Raw genomic sequence first — 20,522 nt, forward strand, 5'->3', positions numbered from 1 at the left:
TTGGCACGTGGATCCTTTACCACTGAGCCACCAAAGAATCCCCAGTATTCTGATACATAGGATGAATAAGAGGATGAAGAAGAGTGCCACAGGTTTCACCATATTCTCAAAGTGGTCTGTAAGCAACAGCCTCCCTTTCCCAAATTTAATAGATTTATGGATGTATTAAAAGGAAAACATAATAACCACAGGTTGAAAAATAAACAGGCCTGTGAGTAGCCTGATAAATTGATAATTTCCAGTTGCCTTTTATTTTTAATTAGATTCATTACTTTGAGAACGGATCAAGTTCAGTATCCAGAGCATATCAACAGCCATTACAGTCTCTGAGATAGGTCTCTGAGTTATTCTTGTCTCGATTTGGTTCTAATAGTAATAGTTCTAGCAGTTATTTTCAATGAAAAGCCACGACCTAATGGGGAAACATCTGAATCTCCAGAAAGGCACAATAAGACTTTTTCTTTTTTCCTTTTCCCCCACTGAAAGAACTTTAAGCAATGAGGTATAGTGAGAGGTGTAGCTAGCATAAAGACAAACCAGATTATGGGTACTTTGTACAAAATTAAGCAGTTGAGATTCTATCTTATAAGATGTGTGGAGCTGTTGAAAGACCTTTAGCAAAGAAAATACATGTTCAGATTTAAAATTTAGATAGCTTACATCCATCTTCCTCAGACTTGAAAAATTAATGAGGGTCAAGTCTACAGACAGCAAGTTTAAGGAAGCTTTTGTAGTAGTTCAGGTTAAACGTGCTTAAAGCCTCTTATAGCACCAGTAAAAAAAAAAAAGAAGACAGAGTCAAGCAGTTTTGGTAGAATAAATATGTGCTGTTTGGATATGAGGAAGAAGGAAGAATCAAAGATAATTCTTAGATTGGTTATGTGAACAGACTGATAAATGGTAGTATCCTTCACAAGGACAGGTAATTCTTAATGAGGAGCAGATTTAGGGATAGGTATGATTAATTCAATTAGGCAGTAGATAGTCCTCTTCAGAACTTTGGTTATTGGATTCTGTGATACAGTTTTTACCCCTGTACATGTTAGAGCCTGAGGTGTCCTTTTGAAAGGTAAGTCAGATATTTTCACATGCTTATTAAAAACCCTGCAGGGACTTTCTAGTAATTTAAGAACAAAATCTTACAAAAGAGTCCTTACTGTGATTCTGCAAGTTCATACATGATTTACCCCTGGCTACTTTCCTACCTTATCTTCTAAAACTCTCTCATTACACTCTAACCATATTGTCTTCTTTGCTATCTTTTGGCCATACCAAGCACACTTACCTCAGAGCCTTTGCAGTTACTGTTCTCTGCCTAGATAGCTCTTCTTCTAAGTACTTTCATGGCTTTCTCACTTCATTACAATCTCTGCTTATATGGTACCACTTGGAAAAGTTCTTCATTACTATCCTATGTAAAATAGCACCCCCTGCCTGTCTTTATCCCTTTCACTGTACCACCTCTACCTGAAGTAATAATTTACACAATTTCTTTATCTATTTTCAACATTAGAATGCAAATTCATGGCTCTTCAGTAGTACATTGATTTTCAGAATAATATCTGAGGGCTTGATAAGACATATTGAAGAAATGTTTCCTGTTCATATATTCAGATGACAGACCAAGCTGTTCATTAATATATTGGATTATTTCTAGCCTCTACCACTTTTGAAAAAAAATGCTGCTACATTTTTTCATTCCCTTTCATCATTGAAAGTACCTGACCATCTATCTAGGCCTCTATTTCCCAGTCTTTTAAAACAGATAGCCAGTGGGAATTTGTATGACTCAGGGAACTCAAACAGGGGCTCTGTAATAACCTAGAGGGTTGGGATGGGGAGAGAGGTTCAAGAGGGAGGGGACATGTGTATACCAACAAAATTCTTTAAAGCAATTATCCTTCAGTAAAAAATAAAAGTAAAGTTCACATATTCCAATCTTATATATACCAAGGGAACATTTCATGCAACGATGGGCTCAGTAAAGGACAGAAATGGTATGGACCTAACAGAAGCAGAAGATATTAAAAAGAGGTGGCAAGAATACACAGAAGAACTATACAAAAAAGATCTTCACAACCCAGATAATCCTGATGGTGTGATCACTCACGTACAGCCAGACATCCTAGAATGCGAGGTCAAGTGGACTTTAGGAAGCATCACTATGAACAAAGCTAGTGGAGGTGATGGAATTCCAGTTGAGCTATTTCAAATCCTAAAAGATGATGCTGTGAAAGCACTGTACTCAATATGCTAGCAAATTTGGAAAACTCAGCGGTGGCCACGGGACTGGGAAAGGTCAGTTTTCATTCCAATCCCAAAGAAAGGCAATACCAAAGAAGGTTCAAACTACCACACAATTGCAGTCATCTCACATGCTAGTAAAGTCATGCTCAAAATTCTCCAAGCCAGGCATCAACAGTTCATGAACCGTGAATTACAGGTGTTCAAGCTGGTTTTAGAAAAGGCAGAGGAACCAGAGATCAAATTGCCAACATCCACTGGATCATCGAAAAAGCAAGATGGTTCCAGAAAAACATCTGTTTCTGATTTATTGACTATGCCAAAGCCTTTGTGTGGATCACCACAAACTGTGGAAAATTCTTAAAGAGATGGGAATAAGACCACTTGACCTGCCTCTTGAGAAATCTGTATGCAGGTCAGGAAGCCTCAGTTAGAACTGGACATGGAACAACAGACTGGTTCCAAATTGGAAAAGGAGTTCATCAAGGCTGTATATTGTCACCCTGCTTATTTAACTTATATGCAGAGTACATCATGAGAAATGCTCTGCTGGATGAACCACAAGCTGGAATCAAGATTGCCGGAAGAAATATCATTAAACTCAAAAATGCAGATGACATCACCCTTATAGCAGAAAGTGAAGAACTAAAGAGCCTCTTGATGAAAGTGAAAGAGGAGAGTGAAAAAGTTGGCTTAAAGCTTAACATTCAGAAAACTAAGATCATGATGGCATCTGGTCCCATCACTTCATGGCAAATAGATTGGGAAACAGTGGAAACAGTGACAGACCTTACTTTTTTGGGCTCCAAAATCTCTGCAGATGGTGAATGCAGCCATGAAATTAAAAGACGCTTACTCCTTGGAAGGAAAGTTATGACCAACCTAGACAGGATATTAAAAAGCAGAGGTATTACTTTGCTGACAAAGGTCCATCTAGTCAAGGCTATGGTCTTTCCAGTGTTCATGTGTGGATGTGAGAGTTGGACTGTAAAGAAAGCTGAGTGCCAAAGAATTGATGCTTTTGAACTGTGGTGCTGGAGAAGACTCTTGAGAGTCCCTTGGACTGCAAGGAGATCCAACCAGTCCATCCTAAAGGGAAATCAGTCCTGAATAATCATTGGAAGTACTGCTGTTGAAGCTGAAACTCTAATACTTTGGCCACCTGATGCGAAGTGGTGACTCATTGGAAAATATCCTGATGCTGGGAAAGATGGAAGGCAAGAGGTGAAGAGGAAGACAGATGATGAGATGGTTGGATGGCATCCCCGACTCAATATACATGAGTTTGAATAAACTCCGGGAGTTGGTGATGGACAGAGAGGCCTGGTGTGCTGCAGTTCATGGGGTTTCAAAGAGTCAGACACGACTGAGCGACTGAACTGTACTGAACTGAGTCTTATCTATATTAACACTCACAGAACCTTTCTGCTGAAACTGAACCTGTCTTCCTGTGAATTTTTCTTTTACTTCTTTTAACATTCTGATGCACTCATGAGTGCTCAGTCATGTCCGACTGTCTGCAACCCCATGAACTGTAGCCTGCCAGGCTCTTCTGTCCATGGGATTTTTCAGGCAAAAATACTGGAGTGGGTTGCCATTTCCTTCTTCAGAGGATCTTCCTGACCCAGGGATTGAATCTGCATCTCCTGCATTGTCAGGTGGATTCTTTTACCACTGAGTCACCAGGGAATCCCCAATATTCTGATACATGTAATAATCATCTGTATCTCTTCAGGCTCTAAATTTTATAGGACAGCTTCCTAACTGATTAAATCTTTATATCTTACTGAATGTGACAACATTTAACTCATGCATAATAGGCCATAAATATGTGGTGGAAAAAGAAAGATAATAATTGGTTTATTTACTTCTGAAAGCTGTGTGTATAGGGTAATTTATTTGTTACAGTATCCCACTCTGACTTGTAAAACAAATGTTATTTTTATAAATAAAAATATTGCATAATTGGAAAATATTAAATGTTTTTATTCACAGTTATAAAATATTGTACATTTGAAATATAACTATTTGTAGAATGTAGAATGCTAATTACTAATAGTCTGTTTTATCTAGTTTGTTAGTCTGTGTGCTCAGTCATGTCTGACTCTTCGCAGCCCCATGTACTGTAGCCCACCAGGCTCCTCTGTTCATGAGATTTTCCAGGCAAGAATACTGGAATGGGTTGCCATTTCCTACTCCAGGGGATCTTCCCGACCCAGGAATCAAACTCGCATCTCTTGCGTCTTCTGCATTGGCAGGCAGGTTCTTTCAACTAGCACCACCTGGTCTGTTAGGTTGAACCAAATGAAATTGCTGTTCATTTAATTAAAATCAGTCAGATATTGACATGTTCATATGGTTCAACCTATTTATGTAAACTTTTTCTCATAATCTTAGGATAAAAATCAGTATTTTTCTAGTGTATAAACCAAGTCTTATGCTTTGGATCTAGCTTTTCTCTTGTCTTGAATGTATTAGGTGCTCAATAAAAAAGTCCATTGAATGGCTGAGAAAATAAAACTGATAGTAAAAATTCATTGAATGCTGGAAAGCATTAGACTGACATTCAGTAACTGTCAATTGCCTGTGATAGGTAATATCCAATGCCAGTTTTAAAAACCTTTTTCACACTTCAGCATCTGTGCAGATCTTTCAGAAATCTATGTGGGAAAAATCATTTACCTTTTAAAATGAAATACAAATACTTTTCTTTGCACGTTAAAATAGTTAAGACAGGTATTTCTAAAGAAGTAAATGACAGAACTACTGTCTTCACATAGTGATAAATGTAAGAGGAATAGCTTATTTGAAAAGCATAGTATTATAAAAACACTTTACTTAATATATATACTTTTACATTAGAACTTCATTAAAATCATATAATTAATCATTGTTTTTATTCCTCTAAAAGAGAACATTTTAATGGCAATCATGCTATGAAATATAATTTTAGTTTTATCTAATGTTTACAGAAGCTCTCTATTGAGAGAATGGTATTCCTGTTTACATGATTTCTTTAGGAAACCTATATATCCCATTAAATTAGAAGTTTTGAAGTATTAATATTTCTATTATTTTAATCTGGTCTCAAAGAAATAGAAAAGTTATTTCAAATCTTTAGTCTGATTTTCCTAATACTGGATAACAGGAGGAAATTTTTAAGTTTTTTTTCATTTTAAACTTGGAAGATTAATATGTATATTCATAAAAGCATATATAATGAGTCATAGACAATTAGATTCAAGCTGGTGTCCTTAATGGTAAAGCATAGTTTTAAAAAAGTATAGTGTGTGTGTGTCACATGCATGCATGCACAGATACACACACACACACTTCAAGTAAATGAATATTTAAAGGACTTAGTAAACTATTTAAGCCCAACTCCTTAATGTGAAATCTGAGTATTTTATTTAATAAACAACAAAATCTGACCAGACGCTCATTCCTTAATTACTAACTGTGGGAATAGGAGAGAAATGAAAGAAAAATTCATATATTTGCTAATTGCTTTTGCCTTCAATGCATGTTAACCTAGTTTGGTGTTTACCGTGATATATTTTTCACTTCACTTTTTTTTCCTTATATATATTGTCTCTACCATCATAAATATCTCCATCCTCCCCTTTATTCAGTGTCGTGACATATTGTGTTTGATTTATTGAAATGATGCTGCACATCTGATGCTTGTCTCGTAGCTTCTAGTATTTTCAAATTAATACAGACTGCCTTAGTGTTAAAAGTAGAGATGCATAAACAATATGAAAATATTGGTCTTTCCTGTGATTAAGTACTTTCTAACTTGATGCTTAGTTGTATTTATGATTCCTTTTTTTTTTGTAGATTGAAGCATACTAGACTTTGACAGCTAATATAACTAACTAGGAGATGGCATTAACTTCTGTTACTTGTCTCATGACTTTAAAAAAAAAACCAAAAACCCTGTATTGGTTACTGTGGCTGCTATAACCAGTTAACAAATTCAGTGGGTTGAAACAACTCAACTTTATTATGTTACAGTTTTATAATTGAGAAATTGGAAATGGATTTCACATTCTGGAGTATGTAGGAGAAAATTTGTTTCCTTGCTCTTTTTAAAAGCTTCTGGAGGCTGCCATGTTCCTTGGCTCGTGGCCCTATTTCTCTGTCTTTGAAGCCAAAAACAGTGGCTCCCATTCTTCTCACGTGACCTCCTCTTCTGCCTTCCTTTTCTACATTTAAGGACCCTTGTGATTACATTGGGCCCATCTAACTCTGTATTTTAAGATTGGGTGATTGACAGCCTCAGTTCCATCTGCTATCTTAATTCCCCTTTGACATGTAAGGTAACAAATTCACAGTTTGGCAGAGTGCCCCATGGACATCTTTTTGTGGATTGTTATTTTGCATACCACAATTCCTAAAATGGTAAGTTTTTTGCGATTCAGTGTTACCGGAACTAAAATGAGAGGAAGGACATTATTTCACTTAATTTAGGTCCTTTCTTGACATCTTAAGACATATAACAGAAGTTTATTCAGTAAAACTAACTCCCTAGCTTTTAACTAATGGAATTGTTTTTCTTGTTTTCCAACAGATCAGTTTGATAGTTTTTGAAAGTAAATGTATCTACAAGTATATATATTATAGTGCCCAGAAATATATTCATTTGACCTTTGTTTTTCATTTGCTGATATCATTTGATGTTACTTAGAAGTTATAAAAATGTTTTATTTGTCTCTGTATCTGCTTACCTTTTCAAACGTACTTTTCATAGGATCGGAAACTCCATGGCACAGCTCAGCAACTGCTCCAAGACAGCAAGACAAAAATAGAAGTGATACGAATGCAGATTCTTCAAGCAGTCCAGACCAATGAATTGGCTTTTGATAATGGTGATGGAACAGCTATAAATTGTCATTTCTTACCATTATGGGCATATATACTACTAAATTAATTTTATATAGGAAAGAAGTGGTGGTTCAGAATTGAGGAGGAAAGAGACATTCTGTTTTTTTGTCTTGAGTTTTTATATTTGAGTTTTGGTGGCTACAGTGAAAGATTCTGTATTTTAACATTGTGTCTGTTAAGTGTTTTATTTACTTCAGTGTTTATTGATTTTTAAGTACTAACTTTTCTTTTAATGTAAGAATTACTGTCTTTTTCTTGAGTTTTAGTCCCTGTGTATTAGAAAGTCAAATAAATGGTTCAATTAAGTCTTTTTTCCTCCTTTAGCCAAACCTGTCATAAGTCCTCTTGAACTTCGAATGGAAGAATTAAGGCATCATTTCAGGATAGAGTTTGCAGTAGCAGAAGGTGCAAAGAATGTAATGAAATTACTTGGCTCAGGAAAAGTGACAGACAGAAAAGCACTTTCAGAGGTAATTTTAAATAAAAATTTTAGCTTAATAAATATTCAAAGAATATAATTATTTAAATGACAATGTTGTCTTTTCCCTGTGTAAGGCTCAAGCAAGATTTAATGAATCCAGTCAGAAGTTGGACCTTTTGAAGTATTCATTAGAGCAAAGACTGAATGAACTTCCCAAGAATCATCCCAAAAGCAGTGTTATTATTGAGGAGCTTTCACTTGTTGCATCACCAACACTAAGCCCACGTCAAAGTATGATATCTACCCAAAACCAGTATAGCACCCTGTCCAAACCAGCAGCACTGACAGGTATGCAGCATATATCTTCCTGATTACTTTCATGCATTTTAAATCTGTATTTGGTTCTGATTTAATAATGATGAATAAAAATGTGTCTATACAGTTTTTAAGTATTGTGGTAAGATAGAACAGAATTTATTATTTTGACCATTTAAAAATAATGGATAATAATATTTTAATAATAACCAAATAATGGTTAATAATAATCATCATCATAATGGTTAATAATATTTTAAAATAACCAAAATTCATAGGCATTTAGTATATCCACACTAATTGTACAACTCTAACCGGATTCTGGTTCTGGGATATTTTCATAACTCCAAAGGGAAACCCAGGACCCAGTAAGTAGTCATTCCCAATTCCCCCTTTCCCCTCAACCCCTAGCAGTCAAAGTTGACTTTTCTGTTTCTGTAAACTTGTCTATTATAGATGTTTCCTATAAATAGAATTTTATAATTTGCGGCTTTCTTTGTCAGATTTCTTTCATTTTTCTGTATGTTTTCAAGGTTCATTGTTGTTATAACGTATCAATACTACATGCCTTTTTATAGCTTAATATTCTGTTGTACAGGTATATGTCTGGTTTTATTTATCTGTTCACTAATTAATGGACGTTTGGGTTATTTCCACCTTTTGACTACTGTGAATAGTGTTTCTGTGAATTTTTGTTTGCAGGTTTTTGTTTGAACACCTATTTTCAGTTATTTTTAGAATATACGTAGATGTATAATTACCAGGTCATATGGTAATTTTACGTTTATATTTTTGAGGAACCATCAAATTGTTTTCCATAGGGGCTTCATCATTTTACATTTCCAACAGCAAAGCATGAGGGTTCCAATTTCTCTGCATTCTCCTCAGCAACACTTGTTACAGTAGGCCTCCTAGATACAAACGTGTTCGTAAGTCCAGTTGTTCGTAAGTCTGACAGAGTTAGTCTAGGTTACCAAGCACAGTCAGTTGTATAATGCTGTACTGTAATAAGTTTATAATGCTTTTCACACAAATAATACATAAAAAACGAAACATTTTTAATCTTGTAGTACCTTGAGAAGTACAGTCGTACAGTGCAACAGCTGGTACACAGGGACTGGCATCAAGTGAACAGGCAAGAGAAGTTACTGAGTGGAGGAGGGAAAGGAGGTGGGAGCTGGTAGAGCTGAAGGATTGTCAGCAATAGGAGTCGGAAGACAAGCTGCTATTTCACTCACGCCTCGTGTTGCTGGCACGGGTTCTGGTTCTTTGCTGGATTCAGTTCTATCTAGCTCCTTGAAAAAATGATTCAGTGATGTTTGTTTATGCTCAGCCTCTCAGTCATGTCCAAATCTTTGCAGCCCCATCAGCTGTAGCCTGTCAGGCTCCTCTGTCCAAGCCAGTGTCTGGTTAGTAGCTCTTTTCTTTCCTCATCATAGATGACACCATAGCACGGGATTGCATTCTAAATGGTTGTTGCAACCTTTCGGGTACTGTCCTGTGTTTAAGTCCCGGCCTCAAAAACTAATAGCGCCTCCTCACATAAAGAAAATCCCCTTGCCATTTCCTGCAGCATGAGTCTCTTCGGTTCTTCAGTTACTTCTTCTTCCTCTTGGCTCTGTTTGTCCTTTTTCTGGGCCTCCAATTCCAATAGGTCTTCATTAGTAAGCTCCTCGTGTGGAACACGTTCAGTGAAGTCATCCTCTTGCAGATGTAGCTTAAAATAATGATACTGTGCTACTGTACTCTATATAGTGTGTGCGTGCTAAGTCATTCAGTCATGTCCAATTCTTTGTGACCCCATGGACTGTAGCCAGGTTCCTCTGTCCATGAGATTCTTCAGGCAAGAATACTGGAGTGGTTTGCCATTCCCTCCTCCAGGGAATCTTCCCAACCCAGGGATCGAACTCACATCTCCTATGTTTCCTGCATTGGCAGGCAGATTCTTTACCACTAGTGCCACCTGGGAAGCCACTCTATACAGTACAGGTACAGAAGAATCACAGTCACTTTTAGGAGATGCATACACGTGACAGTATACCGCAAACGCATGAACTAACTTATAGGAACATGATGGGACTTGAACACATGGAGGTTCATTTGTGGGGAGTTTACTGGATTTTCTTTTTTTTTTTTAATTATTGCCATCTTAGCTTCATTTTTGAAAGTGTGGTAAGTGGTAGCAAAGTCTCCAACTATTTTTGTAGATTTGCTTGTTTTTCCTTTCAGTTATATAAATTTATGCTTCATATGTTTTCAGGCTCTGTTGTCCAGTGCATATATGTTTATAATTTTTATATCTTCTAAATGGATTGACTATTTTATCAAAAATATAATATCCTTTTTCTACTGTAACAATTTTGGGTTTAAAGTTGTCTATCTGATGTTAGTATAGCCATTCTAGCTCTCTTTTGGTTACTGTTTACACCAAGTATCTTTTTCTGTTCTTTCTCTTTCAATTGATATATGTCTTTGGCTATAAAACGAGTCTTTTTTAGACAGCATATAATTGGGTTACAGTTTGGGTTTGTTTATTTTAATCCATTCTGTCAGTCTCTGCCTTTATTTTGAACAGTTTAATCTATATATGTTTAAGATAATTACTGATAAGGTGCAATGCAATTCTGATGCTGACTACCCAGAGTTAGGTCAAATTTCATAAGTTTATGGCACAGTCCCCCACAAGTCTGCCTTCATTTCAGACACAAGCTGCAAGCTTGGGGTTTCCCCAACCACTCACACTTTGACCAACTGGCTACAAATTTAGGGGTTCCTACTACCACCTCAGACAAACTGATTCCATGGAACAAGTCACAAAACTCAGGAAAGCTCTATATTTATAAGTAAAGTTTTATTATAAAGACTACAGATTAAAACCAAAGAAGAGACACTTAGGAAGAGATCTGGCAGTTTCCCTGCTGTCAGTATGCATCACCCTCTCAGAACATCAATTTCCGTTTTTAGCCAGTAATCTCACTTTAGCTGTGAGTATTCAGAATTTTTACTATGGCTTTATTAGTGGGTTGGCCAAAAGGTTTGTTCAGTTTTTTCCATAAGATGGCTCTAGTAGCACTTAATTGTCTTTAACTTCATTGGAAAAAATTTTGTTAGATTGTATTGTGACAGCTGTCATATCAGCATGCATTTTTAAAAAACTTGTCAAAATTAATGAATTTTTGTGCAGCCATTTTAATATTAAAGGGGGCAGGAAAGAAGTAACATTTCAGCATGTTATGCTTTATCATTTCAAGAAAGGTAAAAATACAACTGAAACACAAAAAAGAAAAACATTTGTGCAGTATATGGAGAAGGTGCTGTGACTGATCAAATGTGTCAGAAGTGGTTTGATAAATTTTGTGCTGGAGATTTCTCACTGGATGATGCTACATGGTGGGGTAAACCAGTTGAAGTTAATAGCAATCAAATCAAGACATTGTTTGAGATCAGTCAATAGTATACTATGCATGAGACAGGCGACATACTCAAAATATCCAAATCAAGCATTGAAAATCATTTCCACCAGTTTAGTTATGTTAATCACTTTGATGTTTGGGTTCCACATAAATTAAGCCTTCTGGACTATATTTCTGCACATGATTCTCTACTTAAATGTAAAAAAAAGTTCTGTTTTTAAAACAAATTGTGATGGGCAATGAAAAGTGGATACTGTACAATAATATGGAATGGAAGAGATCATGGAACAAGTGAAATGAACCACCACTAGCCACACCAGAGGCCAGCCTTCCTCAAAAGAAGATGATATTGTATAAATGGTAGGATTGAACTCTTTCCAGAAAACCAAACATTTAATTCCATCAAGTACTGCTCTCGGTTAGACCAACTGAAGACAGCACTCAATGAAACGCATCCAGAATTAGTCAACAGAAAATGCATTATCTTCCATCAGGATAGCCTAAGACCACGCCTGTCTTTGATGACCAGGCAAAAACTGTTACAGCTTGGCTGGGAAGTTCTGATTCATCTGCCTTATTCCCCAGACATTGCACCTTCAGATGTCCATTTATTTCAGTCTTCACAAAATTCTCTTAATGGAAAAAAATTTCAATTCCCTAGAAGACTGTAAAAGACATCTGGAACAGTTCTTTGCTCAAAAAGATAAAAAGTTTTGGAAAGATGGAATTATGAAGTTGACTGAAAATTGGCACAAGGTGGTAAAACAAAACAGTGAATATGTTGTTGAGTGAAGTTCTTGGTGAAAATGAAAAATGTGTCTTTTGTTTTTACTTAAAAACAATGGAACTTCTTCACCAACCTAATACATAGAAGCGAGTGATTGAATCATTGGTCACTTGATTGAAATCAATCTCTAGGTCCCAACCTTTTCTGAAAGACCATAGTTCTGACTGATATGTGGGTCAAAACATGAGCCCTCTAACCATATAGTTGGTCTTTGTGTTATAGCCAGCCCCCATTCTGGAACTGTGTACAGGCCTACTGTGAGTCATTTTGTTACCATAAACTCACATGTGGTCTGAGGAGTCCACCATGAATAACAAAGATACTGCTGTTACTAGGGAACTGACAAGGGTTTAGAAGATCCCTCTAAAGAACCAGGGAAATAGACCAGCCAAATGTATTATTATGGAACAAAAAGGCTTACTTCTACCATTTTGCTGTTTGTCTTCTGTAAATCTTAATCTTTTTTTCGGAATTCTTTTGCGTTCTTTTATGTTTGATTGAATTTTTCTAGTTAACCTTTATTTTATTCTTTCCTTGACTTCTGTATGTTTTAAAATTATTCTTAGTGGTTACTCTAATGATTACAGTTAACATCCTAAATTTATAACAGTAGGCCACAAAAACTCTGTTCCTATACGTCTGTGCATCCTCATCATTATATTTTTGTTGACATAGATTATGTCTTTATGCACTGTGTGCCCATTTGATTAGATTGTATTATATATTATACTACAGTTATTGTTTTATCCATGTCGTTTAAGTCATAAAGTAAACACGGAGTTAGAAACTGAAAGTATATTAATAGTGATACTGGCTTTTTAATTTACCTATGTAGTTAGTTTTACTGATGTTATTATTATTATTTTTTTCTATGATTTCAAGTTACTGTCTAGTGTTCTGTTTCATTTCAATCTGGATGATTTCTTTTAGTATTTCTTCTAGGAAGATCTGCTAGTGATAAGCTCCCTTAACTGTTGCTTATTCTAGAATCTTTTATTTTCTTTATTTTTTGAAGGTTAGTTTTGCATATATAGCATTCTTGGTTGACAAGATTTTTTCTTTCAGCATTCTAAAAATGTCATCCCAGCCCCTCCTGGCTTTTATGCCATCTGATAAAGAATCACCTTTTAGTCTTATTGAGGATTTTTGGTAACTAATGATTTGCTTCTCTCTTGCTGCCTTCAAGATTCCCCTTTTTGTCTCTGGCTTTTCACAGTTTGATTATAATGCATCTCAAAATGGTGATTTCTTTTGTTTATTCTACTTGGATTCTTTGAGCTTCTTGATGTGTAGATTCATGTCATTCATCAAATTTGGGATGCCTGTGCCTGTGCGTGTGTGTGTGTTTATTGCTTACTTTAGAGATTCACATATGCATATTGAACTTAATACAATCTGTGATCACAGTGTATACTCTCTTCGAAATTAGTTGCTGACCCTTGCATAGCACAGGCTAGGGGTGCCAGGCCTCTGCAGTCACAAATCTGTATATAACTTCAGTCAACCCCCACATGTCTGCAGACTCAACCAACTGTGGATCATAGAGCACTCTGGTTAAGTATTTAGTGAAAAAAATTCACATGTAAGTGGACTTGCTCAGTTCAAAGCCATGTTGTTCATTTCCACTGTATATCTTCTAGTTTTGTTTTTTCTTTAAAGAGCAAAAAACTTTGAAGGTGCAGGTGATCCATGTTTGATTGAATTAGTGCATATGGGATTACAGATATGGAAAACCTACTATGAAGTTACATGCAGATTTTTGACTGTGAAAATGGTCAGTGCCCCTAACTCCCACATTGTTCAAGGGTCAACAAAGTATTTTTTTAAAAAAACAAAGCATTGTCCTTTATGTCTAGTGACTCATTATTCTTTCTGCCCTTGTTGTACTTGAAATTTTCTGTTAAAATTTTCCTTTAGCCTATAGTCCTTTCTTTAGCGTTTATTGTGGTAAACATGTGCTAGAGTCTAATTTTTCCATTTTTTCTATTCACAATAACATCCTTCATTCCCCAACATTGAATTTCCTTCATTTTTTTCCCTTTCTTTTCCTAAGACTGCATTTTCAATTCAGATATCTTTAAGTTTTCTTATTTTTCAGCCTGCTCAAATATGGTGTTGAACATTTCTAGTAAACTTTCAGTTGGTGTACTTTTCAGCTTCAGGATTTCTGTTTGGTTCTTATTTATAAATTGTATGTCTTTATTAATATTCCCTATTTGTTGAAATACCATTCTCCTTTTTTCCTTTTGGTTTCTTTGAGGTCTTTGACCACATATAAGCTTTAGCCATTTGTAAGACAGTTGGTATAGCCTTTGTCTAGTAAATCCAGTGTTTTGACTTCCCTAGGGATAGTTTCAATGAATTTCTACTTTTCCTATGAATTGGCCATACTCTCTTATTTACGGGCTTGCCTCATAATTTTTTATTGAAAGCTGGATATGATGAATGTTATTATTCGTCACTCTGGAATATAGTCCCATTTTTCTATAATTTCTTTTTGCTGTTTGACACAGGATGTAGTTGTTTAGTGACTTTGTAATTGTGTGTGGTCACTGAAGTCTCCATTAAGTTACTGGTCAACTAGTATTTTGACAGACATTTTTTATTAATGCCTACCAGTAGAAAGAAAAATTTGCCTTATGTTTGCAGCTGAATTCTTTGTTTGTCTGCGAAGGCATACTTTCAGCATTCACCCAGGCATTTTATAATTCTGCCTTTTCTTGTACAGAGCTTGAATATCAGCCAGATGTGAAAACTTAGTGTCTTCTTAGATCTATTTTGAAGATGTCTCCTTTTGCAGTTAGTCTTCTGGTTTTCCGGTAACATGTAGAAGCATTCAGTTCAGTTCAGTTCAGTCGCTCAGTCGTGTCCGACTCTTTGCGACCCCATGCATCCCTAAAACAGCTTACTTACTATCTCCTGCCCCCCTAAAACTATAGGATGTTTCTTAAATAATATAGACAACTGATATCCTTTGCTTCAGGCTTCATTTGCCTTTCAATGCCCTGTACTTAGCTGTTTCTCTGCCTTGAAAAATTTCTTAGTTAGGTGAAAGAAAGGTAAACCTTTTCTGTTAGTCCTTCAGGGAGCCTTCAGAGAGGTCAAAGCAGGCATCCAGAGTTTTTTGCGAATGAAGTCTTCTCTGCTTCCTCTGGCACCAAGAACCTATATCAGAAGTATAGCCTGCTATTTTCAGGACTACTGGGCTTCCCTGGTGGCTCAGTGGTGGAGAATCCGCCAGCAGTGCAGAAGACACTGGAGCCTTGGTTTTGATCCCTGGGTCAGGAAGATCCCCTGGAAGAGGGAGGGCAAGGCAACCAACTCCAACATTACATGTGGTCGAAGACCTAAAAGAAACCAAAAGGAAAAAAGGAGAATGGTATTTCAACAAATAGGGAATATTAATAAAATCACATGGTCAGAGAAGCCTGGCAGGCTACAATCCATAGGGTAGCAAAGAATTGGACATGATTTGAAGTGACTGAGCACAGACACATACATCGTCAGGGCTATCACCAAGCCATTGGGGTTGGGGAGAGGAAAGATGAAGCAGAGATAAAATACCCCAAAGCTTTCCTACCAAGTGTTCATTGCACTTTTTGATCAAGCATTTTCTTGGTTGCAGTAAACCTTTGACTGTTTCCCAGATTTCTGGTAATGTTTATTCTAATCAGTTTTCCTGATTTTATTTGTTTTCCTGTGTTTCTGTAAAGAAACTGCCTTTAAAATTTGCTACCCTACCATTTTCTTACCATTACCTACAAAGATTTTTATGGCCCATGTGAATGTGACATATTTTTGATACTCAGACCTTCCTCATCCCCAAGAATCCTTAAATTATCAATATGAATGTCAGCAGCGGCTTTACCTTAAAAATAATGTCATTAAATATTTTGAGGATATGAAAGTGTTCTTCAGAATTGCGTAGCATACTGTCACATTCTAGTAGCTTTGGGTATCATTATCAGTTTTATATTATGGGAGACTTCTACATTAAATCTTGAAGGACAAATTTATAGTTGGACAGTGCTGTTACTACTATTGAGATCAGTCTAAAGCTTCAGTTACCAAATTGAGTTTCTAAATTTGCAGTACCCTGGGATACCAAGTGAATTCACAAGGTACCCTGGGATGCCAAGTGAATTTTCCTTCACTGCTATCAATATGGAATAGAAAATAATGGTGGCACTTTTCAGTCTAATTCCAAAGTTTGATAAATTGTACAGTGCCCAGTAGGTACACACATCTCATTAGGAAATGATCATGGTGGTTTAAGAATGAAATGTGATTACTTTTCAGTGTATTATTTTTTCAAATAGTTATTAATTTGTTATAATATCCTATGACACAGAACTATTCGGTATATCATTTAGACTACTAGCACAATGAAAAAGTTGAGATACTAGGCTACTACGAAACAGAAAACTTGGAAGCCTCTGGCCCAAACTTTCTCTTATATTTTAAATGTTTAAAGTATTTATTGTTTAAAGCATTTATCTTATGAGGTATCACCTGGCACTGGTTAGAATGCCCATCATCAAAAAATCTGCAAACAGTAAATGCTGGAGAGAGTGTGGAGAAAGGGAACCCTCTGCACTGTCGTGGGAATGTAAACTGGTATAGCCACTGTGGAGAACAGTATGGAAGTTCCTTAAAAAACTTGACAGTAGATACCATATGATCCAGTAGTCCTACTCCTGGGCATATATCTGGAAAAAAACCATAATTTGAAAAGATACATGCACCCCAATGTTTAATGCCGCACTATTTACAATAACCAAGACATGGAAACAAGCCAAATGTCCATCAACAGAGGAATAAAGATGTGTTACATATAAACAAAAGAACAGACTTTTGGACTCTGTGGGAGAAGGCGAGGGTGGGATGATTTGAGAGAATAGCATTGAAACATGTATATTATCCTATGTGAAACAGATCACCAGAGGTTCGATGCATGAGACAGGGTGCTCAGGGCTGGTGCAATGGGGTGACCCTGAGGGATGGGATGGGGAGGGATGTGGGAGGGGGGTTCAGGGTGGGGAACACATGTACACCCATGACTGATTCATGTCAATGAATGGCAAAAACCACTACAGTATTGTAAAGTAATTAGCCTCCAATTAAAATAAACAAATTAAATTTTAAAAAAGTAAAATAAAAATGTGTTAATGTGTTACATATAAACAATGGAATGTTAGTCATTCATATAAAAGAACAAAATAATTCCATCTGCAGTGACATGGATTGACCTAGAGATTGTCATGTGCATGCATGTGTGCTCAGTTGTGTCCAACACCTGTAGCCTGCCAGGCTCCTCTGTCCATGGAATTTTCCAGGCAAGAATACTGGAGTGGGTTGCCATTTCCTGTTCCAGGGAATCTTCCCAACCCAGGGATTGAACCTGCATCTCTTGGGTCTCCTGCATTGGCAGACAGATTCTTTACTACTGCGCCACCTGGGAAGGCCATAGACTATCATACTAAGTGAGAAAAGCAAATATATGACATTGCATTATGTGGAATCTAAAAAACGGGGCACAAATGAACTTACCCATCAACACAAAACAGAAATAGAGTTACCGGTGTAAGGTGAGGCTAGAGATAAATTTGGAGATTGAGACTGACATATATACACTACTATATATAAAATAGGTAACTAATAAGGACCTACTGTATATAACACAGGGAACTCTACTCAATAGTCTGTAATGCCCTGTATTGGAAAAGAATCTAAAAAAGAGTGGATATATGTATACGTATAATGATTCACTTTGCTGTACACCTGAAGCTAGCAGAACATTGTAAATCAACTATACTCCAGTAAAAAATTTTAAAAGTAAATAAAGCATTTATCTTTCCAACCGCATCCTCTATAACTTTTATCATGCATCTTCTGTCACAATTAAGGATTTGTGCACAGTGCCTATTAAATGTCTTTGACTTATTATATGTCTTCTTTTTTTAAAATCAAAACTGGAGTATAGACCTGTGAAGAACAAAGACTTTGTCGTCTACCTACATGTACTCCTAATCCCCATCACAGAGTACTTCATACATTCAGTAGATACTTGGTAAATATTATTTGATAATAAGGCGGGGACTGTACTTATCTAAGTTTCCCCACCTAATGGCTCAGGACTGAACGTAATATTCAAAACTTAAGAAAGAGTCATGGGTTAAAATATAGTTGCTAAAGTCTTTTTAGAAAAGTAATAAAGCTACACTTTAGAAAATCAGCTGGTGTGACTGGAAATTAGTTTCCTCTTCTAGTCTAGCTGGCGCCTCTTCCTAACTCTTTAACCTTTTTATAGTTCTCGCCATGTTCTTCATTCCCTTACTTTACTTTTCAGTTCAGTTCAGTTCAGTCGCTCAGTCGTGTCCGACTCTCCGCGACCCCATGAATTACAGCACGCCAGGCCTCCCTGTCCATCACCAACTCCCGGAGTACACTCAAACTCATGTCCACAGAGTCGGTGATGCCATCCAGCCATCTCATTCTCCGTCGTCTCCTTCTCCTCCCTCCCCCAACCTTTCCCAGCATCAGAGTCTTTTCCAGTGAGTCAACTCATCGCATGAGGTGGCCAAAGTATTGCAGCTTCAGCTTTAGCATTAGTCCCTCCAATGAACATCCAGGATTGATCTCCTTTAGAATGGACTGGTTGGATCTCCTTGCAGTATAAGGGACTCTCAGTGATGTGTAAATCGAACCTAAAAGGAAGTATCTTAAGATTTTTTGGTTTTTTAAAAAAATTCCTTTAATTATCTACTGGACTTTAAATTTGGAATTAACTAGAAAGAGAAATAGTGGTAGTAATAAAGGATTAGACATGATAAAGGATTACCCTAGATAAGTAGTTGGAGATTTACTACCCTGACTTTTTACTGCATGCTATTGGTTATGGTTTGTCTCATTTACACTTGTTTCCTTTGTAGTGGTATGCTTATAACACTGAAATTTACAAATTACTTTGAAACAAAGTATGATTGAATTTTTTAGTCCAAAATTTCAAGACTAGTTTCAAGTTTTTATAAAAGATTTCCTCTGAATTAAAAAAAAAGTTACTCAATTGTACCAAGTTGAAATGTTGAATTAGTTAAATTGACATAAAATAATTTTTCCAGAAAGTAAGAGAAATTAAAAAATATTTACTTATTATAATGGAATTCATAGCTATTGCTTATGAACATTTACTTATTGGCTTTGCTTGTTTTTAAAATTTCATATTATGGGTTGTAAAAGTAAAAAATGTAATTTTAAGCTATTTCTTATATGGTTATATGCAGTTGCAATTGTGTCTCCTCGTAAAAGAAAGAAACTTCTATGTACTTAATAAAGATCTTAAATCTCTCCAGGTTTCTTCCTAAATGAAAGCAGGTGTTGGACATTGTCATCTCCTAATACATTGAGATTACTAAGATATTTAATTATTTACCAGGATTTGAAGTAGTAACCAGATGTTTTCAGTTTTCCCAGGATGACTTTTACATCCAAACATTTACAGTGGAAATGAACTAAGTTTACCACCTTAACAATAACAAAAAAAGCAAAACACACAGACACAAGTTGTTTCTTTTGAACCAGAATTGAAATGATACTCATTAAACTTACAATGAACCTTCATACTTTACAGTGAGATAAGATTTCCATCAGTTCAATTCAATTCAGTTCAGTCGCCAGTCATGTCCGATTCTTTGCGACCCCATGAATCACACACAGCACGCCAGGCCTCCCTGTCCATCACCAACTCCCGGAGTTCACCCAAACTCATGTCCACAGAGTCGGTGATGCCATCCAGCCATCTCATTCTCTGTCGCCCCCTTCTTCTCCCGCCCCCAACCTTTCCAAGCATCAGAGTCTTTTCCAGTGACTCAACTCATTGCATGAGGTGGCCAAAGTATTGCAGTTTCAGCTTCAGCAACAGTCCTTCCAATGAACACCCAGGATTGATCTCCTTTAGAATGGACGGGTTGGATCTCCTTGCAGTCCAAGGGACTCTCAAGAGTCTTCTCCATCACCGCAGTTCAAAAGCATCAATTCTTCAGCGATCAGCTTTCTTCACAGTCCAACTCTCACATCCATACATGACCATGGGAAAAACCATAGCCTTGACTAGACGGACCTTTGTCAAACCAAAAATAAGTTTGAAGTTTTCTCTCATGCTTAGCCATCTTTATTAGGACATATTTGAAATAATACACAAATTTTTACTGGTTTTATATATAGTTTTACAATTTTTAGTAAATAAATATACCTGAGCTACCACTATCAATATCCAGTCTATAGAACAGTTTTATTGCATATATTTGAAGTGTATAATTTGAGAAGTTTTGTTATATATTTATAGTTATGAAACCATCACCACAATCAAGATAATTATATACATCATCTCCAAAAATATCCTCATGTGCCTCTGTGAAACCTCTCCTTCTTGCTCTTTTCATGCTTTTTCCCCCCA

General features: G+C 36.3%; 1 protein-coding gene across 1 annotated transcript in view; it reads left to right on the plus strand.

Moving 5' to 3' along the window:
• The window catches only part of PKN2 (protein kinase N2), a 151,466-nt gene that overhangs the window by 75,015 nt on the left and 55,929 nt on the right, over positions 1–20,522 (plus strand). Inside the window, exons 4-6 of the mRNA XM_055403815.2 lie at positions 6,998–7,115; positions 7,456–7,601; positions 7,687–7,900. Coding sequence (XP_055259790.1) covers positions 6,998–7,115; positions 7,456–7,601; positions 7,687–7,900 — 478 coding nt within the window. The remainder of the gene's footprint in view (positions 1–6,997; positions 7,116–7,455; positions 7,602–7,686; positions 7,901–20,522) is intronic.

Source organism: Moschus berezovskii, chromosome 4, assembly GCF_049115385.1.
Source record: "Moschus berezovskii isolate FMDL1 chromosome 4, NW_MosBer_1.0, whole genome shotgun sequence".
NCBI lineage: Eukaryota > Metazoa > Chordata > Mammalia > Artiodactyla > Moschidae > Moschus > Moschus berezovskii.